This window comes from Orycteropus afer, unplaced genomic scaffold (assembly GCF_000298275.1).
Source record: "Orycteropus afer afer isolate SDZICR_OR568_19922 unplaced genomic scaffold, OryAfe1.0 scaffold00009, whole genome shotgun sequence".
Taxonomy (NCBI): domain Eukaryota; kingdom Metazoa; phylum Chordata; class Mammalia; order Tubulidentata; family Orycteropodidae; genus Orycteropus; species Orycteropus afer.
The window spans coordinates 10,545,397-10,563,746 of NW_006921596.1; the positions used below are offsets into that span (position 1 = coordinate 10,545,397).

Consider the following 18,350-nt stretch of genomic DNA (forward strand, 5'->3'; position numbering starts at 1 on the left):
TATGACAGGAACTGTGCTGTTGTTATGCGCCGTCGAGTCGGATCCAACTCATAGCGACCCCTCCTTGGGTACGTGCTAGAGCACACAAAATAAAATCATGGTTAATATTTTTTCAGCACTTACTATATATGTCAAACTTGGTGTTAAGCACTTTACAGCACTGTAAATTAGGTACTAATAAATCTATTTTATTATTAAGGAAATACAGGTTTGGTGAGGTTCAGTACTTTGACAACCTTTACTAAGCGGCTAAGAGGCTGGACTCCACCTCCCACTTCCGTGGAAAACCACAGGACTCCACCCCTCTGGCAGCGCTAGCTCCACCCATCCTCTCTTTTGCGCCTGCGCAGTCTCCTTGCCCTCCCGCTCCCCCCCCCCCCCGTCAGCAAAGGCGCCAGGCGCCTGCGTACTGTTTCCCCATGCGTACTAGGTCCAGCTGAGCAGAGGCACGAAGTACCTTTGGGGATTAGTCTTTGCCATAGGTTTGGCAGCCACCACCGTCTGTTCCCAGAGCGCAAACGCCATGGGCAAGAGCCGGACGAAGCGCTTCAAGCGTCCTCAGTTCTCTCCTACGGGGAACTGTCAGGCTGAGGCAGCGGCGGCGAATGGGACTGAGGGAGAGGAGGAAGATGGACCGGCAGCGGAGCTGCTGGAGAAGGTGAGGCGAAGGGTTCGGCCATCCCTACGAGGAACGAAGGAGAGGCGGACGTCTGGGACGGAGCCCTCCGTCGTTGGCGCTGTTCCTCCTCTCTGGGGTCGCTCCGCGCTCGGGGGGTCGGCTCCCGGTCTCCGCGCGTGCGCGGTCCTCGCCGCTAACATCTCGCTTGTGTTCCGCAGCTACAGCACCCGAGCGCCGAAGTCCGCGAGTGCGCTTGCGCGGGGCTAGCCCGGCTGGTGCAGCAGCAGCCAGTCTTACCGGGCCTGGCGCGCCGGGACGCGGTGCGCAAGCTCGGGCCGCTGCTGCTCGACCCCAGCCTGGCAGTGAGAGAGACAGCGGCCGGCGCGCTCAGGTGAGTCGCACGGGCGAGTTCGTGGTGGGCGAGTCTCCGCGGTGGGCCACCACCCTTCCTGGGCTTCGTATCGAGGCAGGAGTATCTTTTGGCCAGCGCGTTGTCCCATTTCATTCTCCCTGCAGTGGTGGGAGGTAGGCCTTTAAGGCTGAATTCGAGAGGGTGAATAACCTGCCAAGGGTCTCACATTTGTAGAGAGGGGATTTGAAATCAAACAGACTCCCTATTACACGCATTCTATCTGTCAGCCTGTTGTTTCCCTTGCGACAGCCACCTTCCAAGGCGTCCTTGCCTTTAAGGCTTGGAGAAAGTCTGACCCTTACCTTCCCCTAGAAGCCTGCAGAGTCCTGTGGTGAAGTTAACTCTTCATTTACTTTTTTGTCCGTGAAATATATAGGCCAGTAGATGTGCCAGGAGTTATTCTTAGGTGCAAGGGATTTTGAGTAGGTAAGACATGCAGCGAGACACACATATCCCTACTTTTACAGAACCTGTGTAGATGAGGAGTCAGACTGGAAACTAGTAAACAGGTACATAAAATGGTATTAGGTAGTGAGAGGTGCTGTGGGGAAACAAAGAGCATAATGAGCTGGGGATGGGAAATTACTTTAAATTGGATTCTCTGTTGATGAAGTTTGAACTGAGACCTGAAAGGTGAGAGAGCCAGGCCTGGAAAAAATATGGGAAAGACTATTCCTGACATAGGGAACACCAAGAGCAAAGAGGTGAGGTAGCAAAGGGCGTGGCATGGTCAAGGAACAGAAATGTTTGCATTGCTGAATAAAGTTGGGAGTAGGGAATTAAAGGAGATGGGGCTGGAGAGGTGGACAAGCACTCACATAGTATAAAGTCAAGACTTATTCTGAGCAGGGGAATGACACACAATCTAATTTACCTTTTGGAAAGGCCACTCTGGTGGCTGTGCACAGAATGGACTGCAGAGGGGGCAAGAGTAGAAGTTAATATTTATAGTTCTTATCACAGCTCTGTAACTATTTGTGTTTCATTCAGGGGTTTAGCAGTACATATTTCATGACTCTTGCATTCCAGGCGCTATGTTAGGTAGGCCCTGGCCATGTGATAGTGAGCAAGACAGATAGTCTCTGTTCTTCACTAGGTTACTGTCTTTTGAGGGAGATAGCCATTAACCAAGTACTCACATAAAGGTATAATTACAACTAATAGTTACAAAGGATGCTGTGAGAGTGTAATGGGTTCAGGGAAGAAAACCCTGAGGGAGTGATGTTTGAGATGAAAGCTGAAGAATGAGAGAAGGTTAACTATTTGATGGAGGGAGTAGAAACTATTTGATGGAGAGTACTAAGGGAGGAAGAGGAGTTGATGTTAGAGATGATGGAGCAGTACAGCAGTTCAGAAAAGCTGCATATTTGGGACATCTTTAACTTCCACCTCATAGGAACCAGCCTGGTGCTAATGATTCTAAAAGAAATTATTCAAGCAGCTACCGAGAATGACATCCTCTGAGATAAAAAACCAAAAAACCAAACCCACTGCCGTCGAGTCAGATCCAGCTTATACCCCTCCTTGGGTTTCCAAGGCAGTATCATTACAGAAGTAGATTGCCCAACCTTCTTTCCGAGGAGTGGCTGGTGGGTTTGAACCGCCAGCCTTCTGGTTAGCAGTCAAATGCCTTAGGCACTACATCACCAGAACTCTACCTAAATTCAATTTTCATTAAAAAGACACTGCTTGTCTTCTCAGTTCACAGCAGTGTGCTAGGTGCTAAGGATACAAAGTTAACTAGAAGATGCTCCAGGCACTCTCAGTATGCCTATGATTGGTGAGAGTAAGGCTTGAAGGGCCATAAGTAGCAGTTCACTGCACTGCAGTAGCTTTACCTTGCTGCCCTTGAAATCTTGATTCCAAGAAATGATCCTGTAACAGAAGGTCAGGCTGTGATTTATTCGTATTCAGTAGGAGAAGTCTTCCCTGTCTCTGTTGCCTGTTGTCTTGCAGCTGTGAACGGTTTCAGACTTCTCTTTAGAACTGTGTTGTTACGTGATAATCATGTGTTTACAGCTTGCAGAACAAGGTTCAGAATACATTGGTTCTGCAACACCTTATAGAAACAATAGGTGGATTTCCTCTGCAAAACTGTTGTGTGGTTAAAAATAGAAATAAATTTGACAGATTGTTTTTTGCAATGTCTGATCTGAATGTGAAATATATTTTAACTTCTCTTGTAGAAATCTCAGTGCCTGTGGTGGTTTTGATGTCTGTGATGACATGGTGACTAAGGATATCATGACTCCTCTGGTTGCTCTGCTGAAAGAGGTATGCAGCTTTTCAAGTTTCTGGATAGTAGTTTCTTAGTGTAGCTTTTCATGTAGAAACTTTGTTTTCTTTTATTTGCCACAGTAATTTGGTATTAGTTACTTTGTCTTCCCTCAAAACATCCAAGAGAATTTAATTTCTTTTCCTGGGAATACTGATCTGCTTTGATTTTATTGCCAGTCTCTATTATTTTGTCCCCATTACCTTTATTAAAAAATACTCTCCTAAAACTGACCCCCTTAGACTTTAAACTTCAAACAGTTAAAAATCATTCGTATTTATTGACTGTTTACTTAGGTGCCAGGTGCTGTTTGGTGTTTTGTGTATTATTTAATCTGCACAGTATTATCCCCATTTTCCAAGTGAGGGAGTTGAGGCACAGATATTAGGAACTTGTCATGAAGATTACAGTGAATCCTCACAATGTCACGTCAGTCATACTGCATGATGTGCGAGGGGCAAGTCTCTCTTTCCTTCATGTGCCTCTGGCCCACTATTCTGTATTGGTGGATGATTTCCACTTAAGGCTATATAAAGGATATCCACCTTGGATGACAGGCATCGTCTTGTTCCTTTTAGAGCAGTAGTTCTCAGCTGGGAGCGATTTTGCCTCACAGAGAATATTTTGAGACATTTTTGATGGTCATAGAAGGGGATGGGGGTTGCTGCTGCGCTTAGAGGATAGAGGTCAGGGATGCTGGTAAATACCCCGCAATGCATAGGACAGCCCCTGCAACATCAAATTATCCTGTCTAAAATGTCGCTAGTGCTGATATCGAGAAACCTTTAGATGGTGCCATAGGTTATATTCAAGGGGCAGTACTTCAGAGTGGTTAAGAGCACCACCTTTGGAGCCAGAATGCCTGGGTCTGAGTCCCAGATTCCTATCTCCTTGTACCTCAGTTTACTGTTTATAATGGGAGATTGGGGATAATAGTTCATCTACCTCTTAGGTTTGTAGGGAGGATTAAATGACTATGTTCTCTCCCCTCCATTCCCACCCCTGGGTGGGAAACTAAGAAACTACTATCCAGAAACTTGAAAGACAATTTCCTTCCATATATAAAATTTTCCTTGACTTTTTACAATAACGGACTAATACAATATTTGTCCTTCTGTGATTGACTTATTTCACTCAGCATCATGTCCTCCAAGTTCATCCACGTTATGTGGTGTTTTGCAGATTTCTACGTTATTCTTTAGGGTTGCATAGTATTCCATTGTGTGTACGGGGACCTTTTTTTTGTTTATAGCTTTTGCCAGAAGGGAAGCAGGGTTGTAGTAACTCTACTGCTTATGAGAATCTGATTGGCTTGTTAACCACTATAATTTCAGATGTTTAGTTTTTGTGATTCTCCACCATCATTAGGCTTTTTGTTTTATCATTCTTTTGAACCAGGTTGCTAATCATGATCTTTGGTTTCAGTGTAGTGCTGGACTGGATTCAAATGACATGTCTCCACAAGAGAAAAAAGATAAGAACAAAGATTCTATTGAGAACATAGCCAATGAGGCTGTGAACGTGCTGTGGAATATATGGTAAGCTGCTTTACAAAAGCAGCCTCCAGCTACACTGCTGCTCAGGTTGCTGCTCTTTCTGTTACACTCCATAGGAATCTGTTCTTCTCAGTAGGCTTAGAAATCCTACCTAATACCTGGCAGAGGTAATCATGGGTGACCTGAGGTTAGTGCCCTTCCCAAGTCCTTTTCCTCATAGTATCACAACGTGTGTGTGTGTGTATGTGTGTGTTTGTGTATGTTTGACTGACATCTCTTCAATCCAATCATTGCTGTTGGCAAAATCAGATGAATCATGACCATTAGCACTTAGTACACCCCCTTTTTCCTCTGTCATCCACATTCTGAGTTGGAATCGACTTGATAGCAGTGGGTTTGGTTTTTTGGATTTACCCACATATCCTGAGCAGCAGTTATCTTAAAACTGGTCAGGTCCTGGTGTGGTAGCTGCTTTGGTTTGGCATGTAGAAAATCAGGGACCACAAGCCTTAATTGGTGCTTTACTTTCTGTACTCTAGCAGTGACAGAAAAGCAGATACAGAACTTCCTTGGCCCAGTAGGAAGGAGGGGCCTAGCTCAGACCACTCTCTAGTCCATGGTTGTAGCAGTGGTGGGGGTGGGAAGACTTGCTGCTAGAAGTTGAAAGGGCTAGAGACACAGCCAGGATTTTTCCTTCCTATCCTGTTTTATGCCCTACATTTCTAGCAAGATTCTGCCATAGGTCATTATTTTCAGTCAGCAATGTTTATAGTTTCTGGCGTAAAAGCATAGGTATTTCTTAGAATACAAGATTGAGTAGAATCCTGAAAAGCTACCTACCCAGCAATCTGAACTTGCCTGTGATCTCATTTTAAACTGTTCGATACATTCCACCAGAAAAATTGGAGAGATCAGATTTGAGAAAATGGTGTCTGAGCAATCTGGTAGATGCAGTTTTTCTGTTGTAAATTACAACAATGGTTTAGAAGGAATGAATAAAGTATAATTTTGCCATCTTTTAAATTTTGTGTTTTTTTGTGTGATAAGTATAGGGGCCTTTTATCCTTACTATAACTTCCTGTTACTGTGGTGTGGTGAAAAGATAGCTGGACCCAAGGAGCCTAGGTGCTGGGCCTAGCTCTACCGCTAACAAATGTCCTTTGGACAGATCACTTTACCTTTTAGGGCCTCAGTTTCTTTATCTGTAAAATGGGGAATTTAATCAAATGATTTCTAAGATCTCTTCTAGTTCTAACCTTCTATAAGGAAACTGGCCGTAAGGTAAAGACATTGGTTCAATGCTCCAATGTGCTAGAAATAAAATATACAGTGAATATGAAAGGACTTAGGTTTCTGTAAAGTGGTGGGTGTTTGACTATACTTTTTTGGTTCTAAAAAGCCTAACTTATTTTTTTTATGGGTTTCTGTGGATGATTTCTTAATGCTAAAATGTGAATTGTAAAACTTTTTTTTCCCCCTTTAATTTAGTGAATGCAGTAGTAGAGCAGTGTCTATATTCAACAAAGAAGGGTGTTTGGAGATTGTATTAAACTATTTAAGTAGGTTTTCCACCAATGTTGACCTGGCTATTTCAGTAGGTAAGTGAAGAAAAGGTGATTTATTAAGTGTGTGTAGTTTTTATTACAATAAATGTTTTTATTCAGAGAGAGCATGTTTTTTCCATAGTAGTGATTTTTTTTTCTCATTGTATATGAGTGTTTAGCTGAAGAATTTCTTCTGACTCTTGAAAAATCTGTGATGAATGCTTTACTTACTCATAACAATATTCCTGCTTTTCACCCTGAAGGGGAGGAAGAGAACACATATGTGGCTTCTGTCTGCTATCATTCATAGAACCTTAATTCTTCAATATTCATCTCCATTTACTGTGAAACCCAAAAAAAAAACCAAACTCACTGCCGTCAAGTTAGATCCGACTCATAGTGACCCCTCCTTGGGTTTGTGAGGCGGTACCACTACAGAAGTAGATTGCCTAGTCTTCCTTCTGAGGAATGGCTGGTGGGTTTGAACCACCAACCTTCTGGTTAGCAGTCAAATGTCTCAGGCACTATGCCACCAGAGCTCCCTACCATGAAACAGTAACCCACAAATACTAGGCTTTTGAGCCAAAGTTAATTGGAATCTAGACTTATTTAATATCCTGTATACCTCTGTCTTATACTTCCAGCAGAAAGTATAAGATGTGGTTTTCTTGAGAGAGTAGAATAAGTGATTGAAATGTCACTTAGGCCTGCCTGCCTTCTGTGGGGCAGGGAAAGCAAAGTCCAGCAATTTCAGCTGTTTTGGCTCTCACCCTCCTCTGGATTAGGCAAGAGAGCCATTGGGAGCCCTTAGTTCAGTGGGGGGAGGAGACAGAAACCAGAGGGTGATAGCCTGGACAGAACTGTGAGTATGTGAGAGTGGAGATGATAAGCGTTTCTTTTTCTACCCATCATAATGGCAGGCAGCCAGTTGTCCTTTCATTTAACTATGCATTTCTCCTGGCAGTGACAGTGCATTCTCTTAACTGATAACTTCTCTTGGCTCTGATGGAGACTTGCAAGACAACAGGAAAAAAAGAAAGAGGAATAAATGCTATTGGGGGAAACTTAAAAATCAGTTTCTCCAATGGAATCTTGGCAGAGTAGAAATTTGTGAGTAAATGTGGATTTTAAAGACAGTTGAGCTAGGAGATTGATAAAGAACTTTTAATCTCAAGACAATTTTATTAAAATATTTCAGAAAAATTTGTTCATAACTTTTAAAAGAAAAACTTAAGTTCTATTTCTATTATTTTTGTTGTAAATGTAGTTATATTTTTCTTACTGCTTTTTTTTCTCCCTAATGAACATTTTTGAAATGGATTTTGGTCATTTTGTGTTGTACAGTAGTGTTGTCCTTTTGTATTTACCTAGATTTATGATTTATTTAATAAATGTCAAGTTATTTTTGTTTTGAAAGTCAAGCAGGGATTAAATGTATATTGTGAACATATGAGATTCCATTCTATATTTTAAGATAAACCAAACCAAACTCACTGCTTTCGAACAGACTCTGACTAATAGCAACCCCTCCTTGGGTTTCTGAGGCAGTATCTCTACAGAAGTAGATTGCCCAGTCTTCCTTCTGAGGAGTGGCTGGTGGTTTTGAACCACCAGCCTTCTGGTTAGCAGTCACGTGTCTTAGGCTTCATTTAAACTTGCATTCTTTTTTTTTTTTTTTTAATTGTGGTAAATATATAGGTAACAAAACATGTGACATTTTAACAGTCTGTATGTGTACAAGGCAGTGACATTAAATATGTTCATGTTGTTCAGCTGTCAACCTTGACTTTTTGCTGAAGTGAATTTCATTAGACTCATAATGAAAAAAGTATTATATTCAAATACATACAAAGGTATTTTGAGGACCAAATCAGATCACAGCAATAGCATGTGTTTTGACTAATTTGGATGGGTATTACCTGTTTTGGGATCTTTAGACCTGAAATAGTTCTGTATGAGATAGAGTATTTCACAAAAAATGAACATGGGCTTGCTTCCTCTTTTGTGCTTCAGAGGTCTTTGCTCTTAGTTCTTTCCTACAATCTCAGTTGTTTTTATACTTGCAGTGAATTATTTCTGATATGCAGGTTATAATCCATTGTGCTGTTTTAATGTGAGAGGAGAAGTTAAATGGTAACTGGATTGCTTATATATCACTATTAATATTTTACCCATTTCTTAACTTGCTTATATTTTTTTCTTTAAGAACTATTTCTTCATCAGAAATAACCTTAACTTTTAAGGTTATGCTGAATTTAAAGAAAGCCAGAATGTTTCAAAACCTAGGGCTTCTTATCAACAACAGAGCTACTCAGAGTGTGGTCCGTGGGCTTGTGGCAGTCTATAGACTTTTTGCTGCTAGTCCACAATAAGTATAGAAATTGAGGATAAGCCTTTATAAATGTGTCCAGTAATTTGCAATTGTCATGACATTTAAGAACTTTTTAATTGCATTTTATAGAAGTATTCTGTAGGACATTAGAAAATTTTTAAAAGTCTTGTAGTATTGACAGTTTAAAAAACCTAATTTGTATGTACCATCCTTGAGGTAAAATACTTATACCTGTGTCTTCATGTAGATAAAGCAGTTGTGAAGATGCACATTTGATGAATTATATTATTGTAAATTATCCTAAGCAGAATTCATTTGTTTTTAAATACTTAATCTTTGTCTTTATAGCATATTGTTTGCAGACTGTGACTGAAGATAATCCAGAGCTACTAAAATCTTTCAGTGCTGCAGGACTGCATGTACTAGAATCTGCAATGCTATCGCCTGTCAGTTCCATGGAGTATGTTCTATTAAAGACATTGGTGGCAGGTAAAATTTTCCCATTGGGTAAAGTACCTTTTGAGAAACTTGTAACGTGTAGCACTGGGGGCTGATGTTAAAATCATTCTTTCATTTCATCACACCTGGCATTCTTATAAAGCCTGTTCTGTGCTTATATAAAGGAGCTCTGGGGATGTAGTGTTTATTGCATTTGGCTGCTATGAAAAGGTCAGTGGTTTGAACCTACCAGCCACTCTACAGGAAAGAGATGAGGCAGTCCAGGCCCATAAAAATTTACAGCCTTGGAAACCGTATGGGGGTCACTCTGAGTCAGAATTGACTCAGTTGCAGTGAGTTTGGTTTGGAGTGTGGTGCTTATATACCTGTTCTGGAGATTTTAATATTTAAGTGGAGATCCTCAATTAAAGCACTTCTCCCTACTTGTGAAGCCTTATAGACTAGATTGTTTTCATTTTAACTAAGTACTGTTATCTCAAAGAAATGCTGTTATCAGGATCCCCTCTTATTTATGAACTGTTATCAGGATCCCCTCTTATTTATTTATTTATTGGTGAATTTAGAAATTGGCTCTGGGGATCCAAGGCACAACCACTTACTTTCCTGTAAGTTCTTTTCCTCCAGCCCTTTCCTCCCCAGAATTGCTGAGTACAGAAGTGAGAAGTAATCTGATGGTCTGTTGGGTAGCATGCACTTCATGTAATCTCTGCATGTGTTTTCCTCCTGCCCTTTGGCCTTATGGAGGTAATTTATCTTGAGGTATTTTTATTTTTGTAGTCACTTCTATTTTTTTTTTTTTTATTAATTAGTCTAACTACTTAATGGTAGCTTCTGTTCTATTTTGATAAGAAAAGTAAAAGAGAGAGAACCAGCTGTCTAGTACATGAGACCTTGGAATTGTACATTCCATTCCATTCTCAGAAAATAAACTGCTGAGGAGAGCAGCTCAGGTTAAGATGAAAGAAATGAGGCAACTTAATTTGTTGTCCTGAAAGAAACCTGATCTATGTTCTCTCCGTCTGCTTACATGTAGTGTCAGGGAAACGCTCTGTGTGCCGAGGAGGGGAGATGATCATGTTGGATTATCGTAGAGGGAGCTATCTCTTCACTGCTTTCTGGCATTTTATAAAAACTGAACAAAGGCCGCAGGGTCAAGATTTTTGAATTTAAAACTGAGCTTAAGGCACCAATCTTGGGGAAACTGCACTTAGTAACAGATCTCACTGGGGATTCCTTTGGCTTTCCCAGGCACAATTTGGAATCTAAAGGACCTTATTCCTTCCAAGAGTCAGGCAGAAATCATCAATGCTGTACTAAAGATCCTGTCTGAAGTTTTGGAAATGGATGCTGGTGAGACGGTTATTCAGATGAAGGTGGCTGAAACTCAAAGGTTGAAAACTGCCGCAGAGACTGAGGAAATAGTAGAGAATGCTAATGGTGATGCTTTCATTGAAGATGATGCCATGGAAGAAATGCCTCATAAGAGAAAAGCCAGAAGGAAGACTTTCGTTTCAGATTTACTTCCAGTAAGTCAGATTGATGCTCCCAAACATGGGTTAATACCACTGTTTTCTATCATTGGTGTCCTTGGCTTTATAGAAGAAATTTACAGCTAGATTAACTATAAACTGAATTTCAGCAAAGTCAGTCATGGTTTCCCAGCAATTCTCATTAAAACATTAGAAATCTACCCCCAAAGATGGGAAAAAAAAAAATTTTGTCTAAAACTAAATATACACACAAGAGATTTCAGAAATGCGGTAGACCAATACTATTACAACACTTTAGAAACATGCAATTATCTCCCCACCTCTTGAGTCTTCCACTTCGGACAACACACTGCATCCTAGACTCTGTTTAATAAGCTAAAGGAATTTTTGCTTGGATTGTCACTTGAATTCTTGTCTCTCTTTTTTTTTATTGTAGTAAAAACATATATAGTGAAGCATTTGCCATTTGTTTTTTGCAGGTATCATTCATTGACATTAATTACATTCATCATATTGTTTAACCATTACTACTACCCATTTCTAAATTTTTCTGTCACCTTTAACAGCAACCTAGTGTCCTTTAAGCAATGATGTCTCCTTTCTCTCTCCCTCCTGCCCCTGGTAATTACTTTTAAACTTTGGCATCTGTGTATTTTCCAATTCTAGATATTTCATATAAGTAGGATAATACAATATTTATCCTTTTGAATCTGACTTATTTCACTCAGCATTATGTTTTCAAGGTTCATCCATGTTGTAGGATATATCAAAATTTTATTTCTCTTCATAATTGAACAATATTATATGTACATACCACATTTTTAAAAAATGCATTTTATTGAGATATAATTTATGTACAGGGAAATACACAGAGCTAAAGTGACATGAGTCAGTGCATTTTTTGAGTGTGTGTGCAGTGTTCCTCTCCCACTCCTGGCAACCAACAGAGTTTCCCTCCATACAAAAACCTTTCCTTGACCCTCTATAACAACGAACTAATACTATATTTGTCCTTCTGTGATTGATTTATTATTTCACTCAGCATAATGTCCTCCAAGTTCATTCTTGTTATGCGGTGTTTTGCAGACTCTACACTATTCTTTAGTGCTACATAGCATTCCATTGTGTGTATGTACCATAGTTTGGTCATACACTCTTCTGTTGATGGGCATGTAGATTGTTTCCATCTTTTTGCTATTGTAAATAGTGCTGCGATGAACATCGGTGTGCATATATCTGTTCCTGTCCTGGCTCTCACCTCTCTAGGATATATACCTAGTAATGGGATTGCTGGCTCAAATGGTATCTCCAATTCCGGTCATTCTGAAGAACAATGATGAAGCCTGAACTGGAAGAGAATGGTGTTAACGTTCTAAGTAATTGCTATACTGTTTTCCACAGTGGTTGTATCATTTGACAGTCCCACCAGCAGTGTATCCCAATCTCTCCACATCCCGACGGCATTTGTTACTTTCTGTCTTGTTGAGCCTTGCCATCAGTGCTGGGGTGAGATGGCATCTTGTTTTAATTTGCATCTCTCTGATGGCCCGTGATCGTGAGCCTCTTTTCATGTATTTGCTGGCCACATGAATATCCTCCTTGGTGAAGTGTCTGTTCATGTCTTCTGCCCATTTTTCAATTGGATTGCTAATCCCTTTGCTGTTGAAGCATTGGAGTTTTCTATAAATCTTAGAGATAACTTCCTTGCCAGATATATAATTATCAACAAGTATGAATTTGTTGCTGTCATTTTTGTCATGTACTTTTTCATGGTGTTGATTTCTTTGTTCCATATAATTTTTTTTTTTTTTATTAGGATTTGGGTGAAGATTTACAGAGTAAATTCACTTTTCATACAGCAGTTCACATATACTTTGTCTCATGTCATTGACCAAAATTTACAATGCAGCAGCTCCCCTCCCACTTCCTCCCCATAGTTACCTCCTCCCAGTGTCCATCCCTTCATACTCTTCGAGAGGCCCATTGTCTGCCAACCCTGTATATGATCTTGGATACACTCTCCATTTAGACATACATAATTGTTTAGCTTGTTCACCCATCTATCCGTCCCTATACCCATGTTTGCTTTCATTGACAACTCAGTATTGTATTTACAAAGGGGTTCATATTTGTTGTTTGTACTGCCCATGTAACTCTCTCTGTCTTTCTCATCCTCAATGCTGCCATATTGGTCACTCCCATTTGGTACATTGCCCTTCTCTTCACCCAAATCAATATTTATCTCTATCTATCTAACAGCATTCCCTCCCCTTCCCTCCCACCCCTGGTAACCAACAAAGAAAATGTCCTCCAATATATAAACCTTTCCTTAACTTTCACAATAACGGACTAATACAATATTTGTCCTTTTGTGACTGACTTATTTCGCTCAGCATAATGTCCTCCAAGTTCATCCACGTTATGCGGTGTTTTGCAGATTCTACATTATTCTTTAGCGTTGCATAGTATTCCATTGTGTGAATGTACCAAAGTTTGGTTATCCATTCCTCAGTTGATGGACATCTAGATTGTTTCCAACTTTTGGCTATTGTAAATAGTGCTGCGATGAACATCGGCGTGCATATATCTGTTCTTGTCATGGCTCTCACTTCTTTAGGGTATATACCTAGTAATGGGATGGCTGGGTCAAATGGTATTTGTATTTCCAACTTTTGAAGAAATCGCCATACTGCTTTCCACAATGGTTGTACCATTTTACAGTCCCACCAGCAGTGTATGAGAGTCCCAATCTCTCCACAACCTCGCCAGCATTTGTTATTTTCTGTCTTGTTGAACTTTGCTACTAGTGCTGGAGCAAGATGGTATCTCATTGTTGTTTTGATTTGCATCTCTCTAATAGCTAATGATCGTGAGCATTTCTTCATATGTTTGTTGGCCGCTTGAATATCCTCCTTGGTGAAGTGTCTATTCATGTCTTCTGCCCATTTTTTAATTGGATTGTTTGTCTTTTTGTTATTGAGGTGTTGGAGTGTTCTATAAATTCTAGAGATAAGTCCCTTGTCAGATATGTTATTACCAAATATTTTTTCCCAATCTGTAGGTTCTCTTTTGACTCTTTTGGAGAAGTCTTTGGAAGCACATAAACATTTAATTTTTAGAAGGTCCCAATCATCTGGCTTCTCTTCTGCTGTTGGTGCATTTTGAATTATGCTTGGTAGTCTATTTATACCAAATATTAGGGCCCTTAAGTTTGAGCCTAAATTTTCCTTGCCTTTGCTCATTTTTTGATTTGCTTATCTTTAGTTAATTTTTAGGAGTTCTGAATATTAAACCCTTTTCATATACATGTTTCCCCAAAATTTTCTCCCAATCTGTAGCTTGTTTTCTTCACTTTATTTGATAAACAAAAATTTTTAATTTTGATGCAGTCCAACTTAACCTATTTTGTCTTTTGTTTCATGTGTTTTTGGTGTCATATATAAGGATCAGTTGTTAAATACCAAGACCCAAAGCATCGTTCATTTTGAGATCAGGAAGTATGAGCCTTTCTAGTTTGATCTTTGCATTTTTGTCTCTTTATTTTAACATTTAGCCTTACCAGAGTGGTGAGTCAAACTTCATTTATCTGTTACTGCTGAGCAGAGGAGATTGGGTGATTAAGGGAGTTAATGATGATTTGTAGCTTTTACAGACTGGATGATTGCAGCATATACCTGCTAGTGGGTGTGAAGTTGCTATCCGGGTAAGCTATCTTGGATACAGAAATTACTTCAGCTGAGCCAGTCAACAGAGTAGGAGCTGTTCTTTGCTCCTCAAGGAGCAGAACGAAAAGGGCAGGAAGTCAGAGACGACAGTGAGTTGAGCTTTATTCATTCAAGTATACACGTGTTTGCATTCTGATGTTTCAGGCACTGTGCTAGGTAATGAAGCTAGAAAGATGATTAAGGTATATTTCCTGTCCCCATGAACCTCCCCCATTCAGGCACTGTGCTAGGTAATGAAGCTAGAAAGATGATTAAGGTATATTTCCTGTCCCCATGAACCTCCCCCATTCAGGGAAAGCAGGGCTATCAACCCTTAATTATGTCTTTGCTAAGTTATAGGGCTGTGCATTGATTTCTAAGGAGTTATTTCTGTAGAGTAGGCATGTCTAACCCATCCCTGATGGGAGAGGAAAAGAAGAGCCTATCCGAGAAGATTTTTTGGACAAAATGCCTGAGTTGTCTTGCAAATGAGATAGGTAAGAAGCAGCATGGTGACAGTAGGTTAGGGTTTAGGGAGACCACTTGGACAGCCAGATGGGGCTAGAATATAAGGGCCTGGAGGCAGGGAGACCAGTCAAGAGGCTACTGAAGTCATTTTGAAGAACGATGATGAAGCCTGAACTGGAAGAGAATAGTGTTAATGTTCTGGGCACTTTTTCTACAAGATGATGGTATTAGCATTCTGTCCCTTTGTCTGTAATTTCAGATATGGCCTGTCCTGATTCACTGAAAATAAATTGAGGATTATTTAAGTCAGTGTTAGAGCTTTAATAAAATTTTACCCAATATATATATAGTGTTTTGCTTTGTTTGTGTTCATGATGTCTTGAAATGTATAAATTAGTGGGGCTTTAAAGAAATCAAATTTTTTCCCCCACAAATAGCTATTAGGTCCAAAGTGGTGTGTTATGTGCTGGGGAAGATACAGAAATGAGAAAGCCATCCTGTTTTTGAGTTGCTTGCAGATCATGAAGTGGGTTGAAAATCATAGCACCACCTTTTGCTGCAGGGGCTAGGTATTTGAACCCCACTTGTTGCATCTGACTATGTCAGAGTCCATAGAATTTAAAGTCAGCTATGCGTTGGAATTGACTTGACACCACTAGGTTTGGTTTTTTTGGGGAACGTTATGTAGATGAAGGCACTGGTGTGCTCCTTGTGTTCCAGGAGGAACGTAAAAAACCCTAGCAGTGTCATCTCTTCAATAATCACAAGAAGGTTAAGCTATCAGGGATGGACTTCGTTCACATCCATTTGCAGAAAGTGAGATATGATGAATCAGTGCCTGGAGGCTCTTTTTCAGCTCTTTGCATTGTACCAGTCAGGTCTCAGTTTGCTCTAACAGATGCAAGTACAGAGTGTTTTACCACTCCATATTCCTGTCAGAGCAGAAACGGAAATGACAGTCCTGCTGTCAGGGAACTCCCATGGCACTGAAAGGAGAAAATGGCATTGCTGGCAATTCCCCTATCTCCAGCCTTGCTTCCAGGGGCTTCCTAAATGGAGCAAGCAAGGAGCCAAGTCTTCAACTGAAGACATTAAGATAGGATTTGCCACTGTTTAAAAACCATTGATTTTTAACTGTTATTTAGAGATTTTCTTTCTTATGCATCATTTAAAAGTAGAATTTTGGTGCTTAACAAATGAAATGTTTTCTCATAGCAAAATCTTGCTTTTTGAAGTCTTATTAACATAACTGAGTAGCCTGAAAGTTTAATTTGCTGGTCAGTCAGCCAGTGATTCAAGTGCCAGTAGGGTGCTAGGCATCGTGCTGTCATGTGCCAGGAATACAGAGCGTCAGTCAGCTGTCATCTTTCACTCTGCCTGATAGCTGTGTGAGTTGTGCAGGAGTCCTTTAGAATCAAAACCCTTCATTGCATTGCTTAACTTAAGTTATAAATACAAATATGTAAGAAAGAGCAGTTCAACCCAAGTATGGTTGTTTTGTAGACATATGTAATAGCAGAGTTCCCTCTGCCCAGTGTGAACAGTTTCCAATTAACACTTCATGGCCTGCTTAGTTTCCTATATTTCGTGAATCTTGACTTCCTCTCCCCTTTCTCTACCAAGTATTTTGAAGCAAATCTCAGATGTTACAACATTTCATGTAGGTTTTTTTTAACGTTAGTTTGATTACAATAAATAGGGAAATGTTCTGAGTTGGAGAGTTACATGAAGAAGTGGGACATAATTTGAGAGTTCCTTCTAAGCCAGATCTTTGTACATTGTTAGGTGGATGAACTTACCAACAACATGGCTTATTTAGCTTTGAATCTCCTCTAAGAAATGTTTGTTTTGTTGAGCATCATACACAAAGCCAATAAGGATGGGTTTTATATATGTTCTTTTTTTTTTTTTTTTTTGAAAATATACACAGCCAAGCACACATCCATTCAGTAATATCTACATGTACAAATTTAGTGACATGGGTTTCATTCTTCACATTGTGTTACCATTCTCGCTATCCCCAAGTTATTTTACTACCATTAGCTTAGATTCACTGTTCCCTAAACTTCTCATCTATACTTTACAGCAATGCTCAAGGCAGACTTCTTTACTAATTGAGTTCATGTACATTGTTGCTAGTAATAAAAGAAATACAAATTTAGGGATTCCTGGGCTACAGCTATTAAATTAGCTTTTTCTATAAGGATATAGTTCAAAGTTGTAGTAAAATTGTTACACAAGTTACTGGTGGGATTGTAAACGAGTATGAACATCTAGAGCAGAACATGGAACTGTCACAGGATTTATGGATGTGTTTTCACTCTACTCTGACCCAGTGAATCTAAGAAAAGAAGATGCTCAAATAATCTGAATTATCCCATACCTGTGGAATGCTTAGTAAATTCTTGTACATTGATGTAATGGAATATTATGTTGCCATTAAGAACACAATTAGAAAACTGTTGACATTAGGAAACATTCTGGCAAAGGGGCAGGGAGGCCACATCTTCTGACCTCCTCTAACCCCACAAGAGGAAGACAGAATCTCCATCAATAGCCCAAGGCCTATTCCTGTGAGGCCAGACACGCTGCCTTCCTCCGGCCCTTTCATCAACCCTGATACCAGCCATTCCTCCTGCAGCACCCACCACGTCTCTGCTGGATTCAGTAATTCAATGCAGTAGCCACACAGAACTCACAGATTATGGGGCTTATTAGGGAAGCACCAGGCTACAATACAAGTTCAGGAACAATGCTAAGTCTCTTTCAGCCTGCCGTCTCTCAGCCAACTGTCTCTCTCAGTCTCTCTCCAAGCGGTGTGTGTCTCTCAGGAGCACATTTCTCTCAGCAGCATGTCTTTCTCAGCCAACAGTCAGAGAGACTTCTGCCTCTAGAAGGGCTCCTTTTGAGCCTGGCAGAGTGACCACTAACCAATCCCAACATCAGAATTCTATACACCTGAGAGAGAGCAAACTTCCCGGAAAATTACTTGGTACTACGCTCAACAGAAATACCCCAGGTGGGTAATTTCACAATCAGGAGCTACTCAGTTGCTCATGGCAAATTCCACCATGGAGTTTACAAAGACTTATGGCTAGAAAAGCTATACCAGGTAATATACTACACCCCACATTCATTGGAAGATACATGAGAAAAATCCACTACTTTTAGCTTATGTACTATTTTTGAGTATCAGCATGGCTCTGTCACTTTTCATAAGCAATTTGAAAATCATGTAAATATGTACTATCCATTTTTAGAAATGTTAATTGATAAATTTAAGTTCATGTTATAAATTTTCAGAGAGAAAGTACCCCTCATTCTTCAGTCTCAAATAGTCTTCAGACTAATAAAATAGTCTTCAGAGAAAGCCAGGAAGCAAGCCTGTCTGCCCCTAGTCCAGCTCTGTTTGTCATATAAGGAGTTGCTACTAGTGCTTGTTAATGTACCTCTCTCTGAGAGTATGGCTTGCCTCTGAAAGTAGTTTGTTGTGTATAAGTGTCTGGTATCTGAAATACACTCTTTGCTTTAACCTTAGTATGCCAGCCTAC

The 18,350-nt window shown here is 40.2% G+C and overlaps 1 protein-coding gene across 1 annotated transcript in view; it reads left to right on the forward strand.

Annotated features, from left to right (window-relative positions):
- The first annotated feature begins 523 nt into the window (after positions 1–523).
- The window catches only part of HEATR3 (HEAT repeat containing 3), a 42,170-nt gene continuing 24,343 nt past the window's right edge, over positions 524–18,350 (forward strand). The window contains exons 1-7 of the mRNA XM_007947880.2: positions 524–658; positions 838–1,010; positions 3,218–3,305; positions 4,732–4,844; positions 6,291–6,400; positions 9,027–9,167; positions 10,386–10,663. Of these exons, the coding sequence (XP_007946071.1) occupies positions 524–658; positions 838–1,010; positions 3,218–3,305; positions 4,732–4,844; positions 6,291–6,400; positions 9,027–9,167; positions 10,386–10,663 (1,038 nt within the window). The remainder of the gene's footprint in view (positions 659–837; positions 1,011–3,217; positions 3,306–4,731; positions 4,845–6,290; positions 6,401–9,026; positions 9,168–10,385; positions 10,664–18,350) is intronic.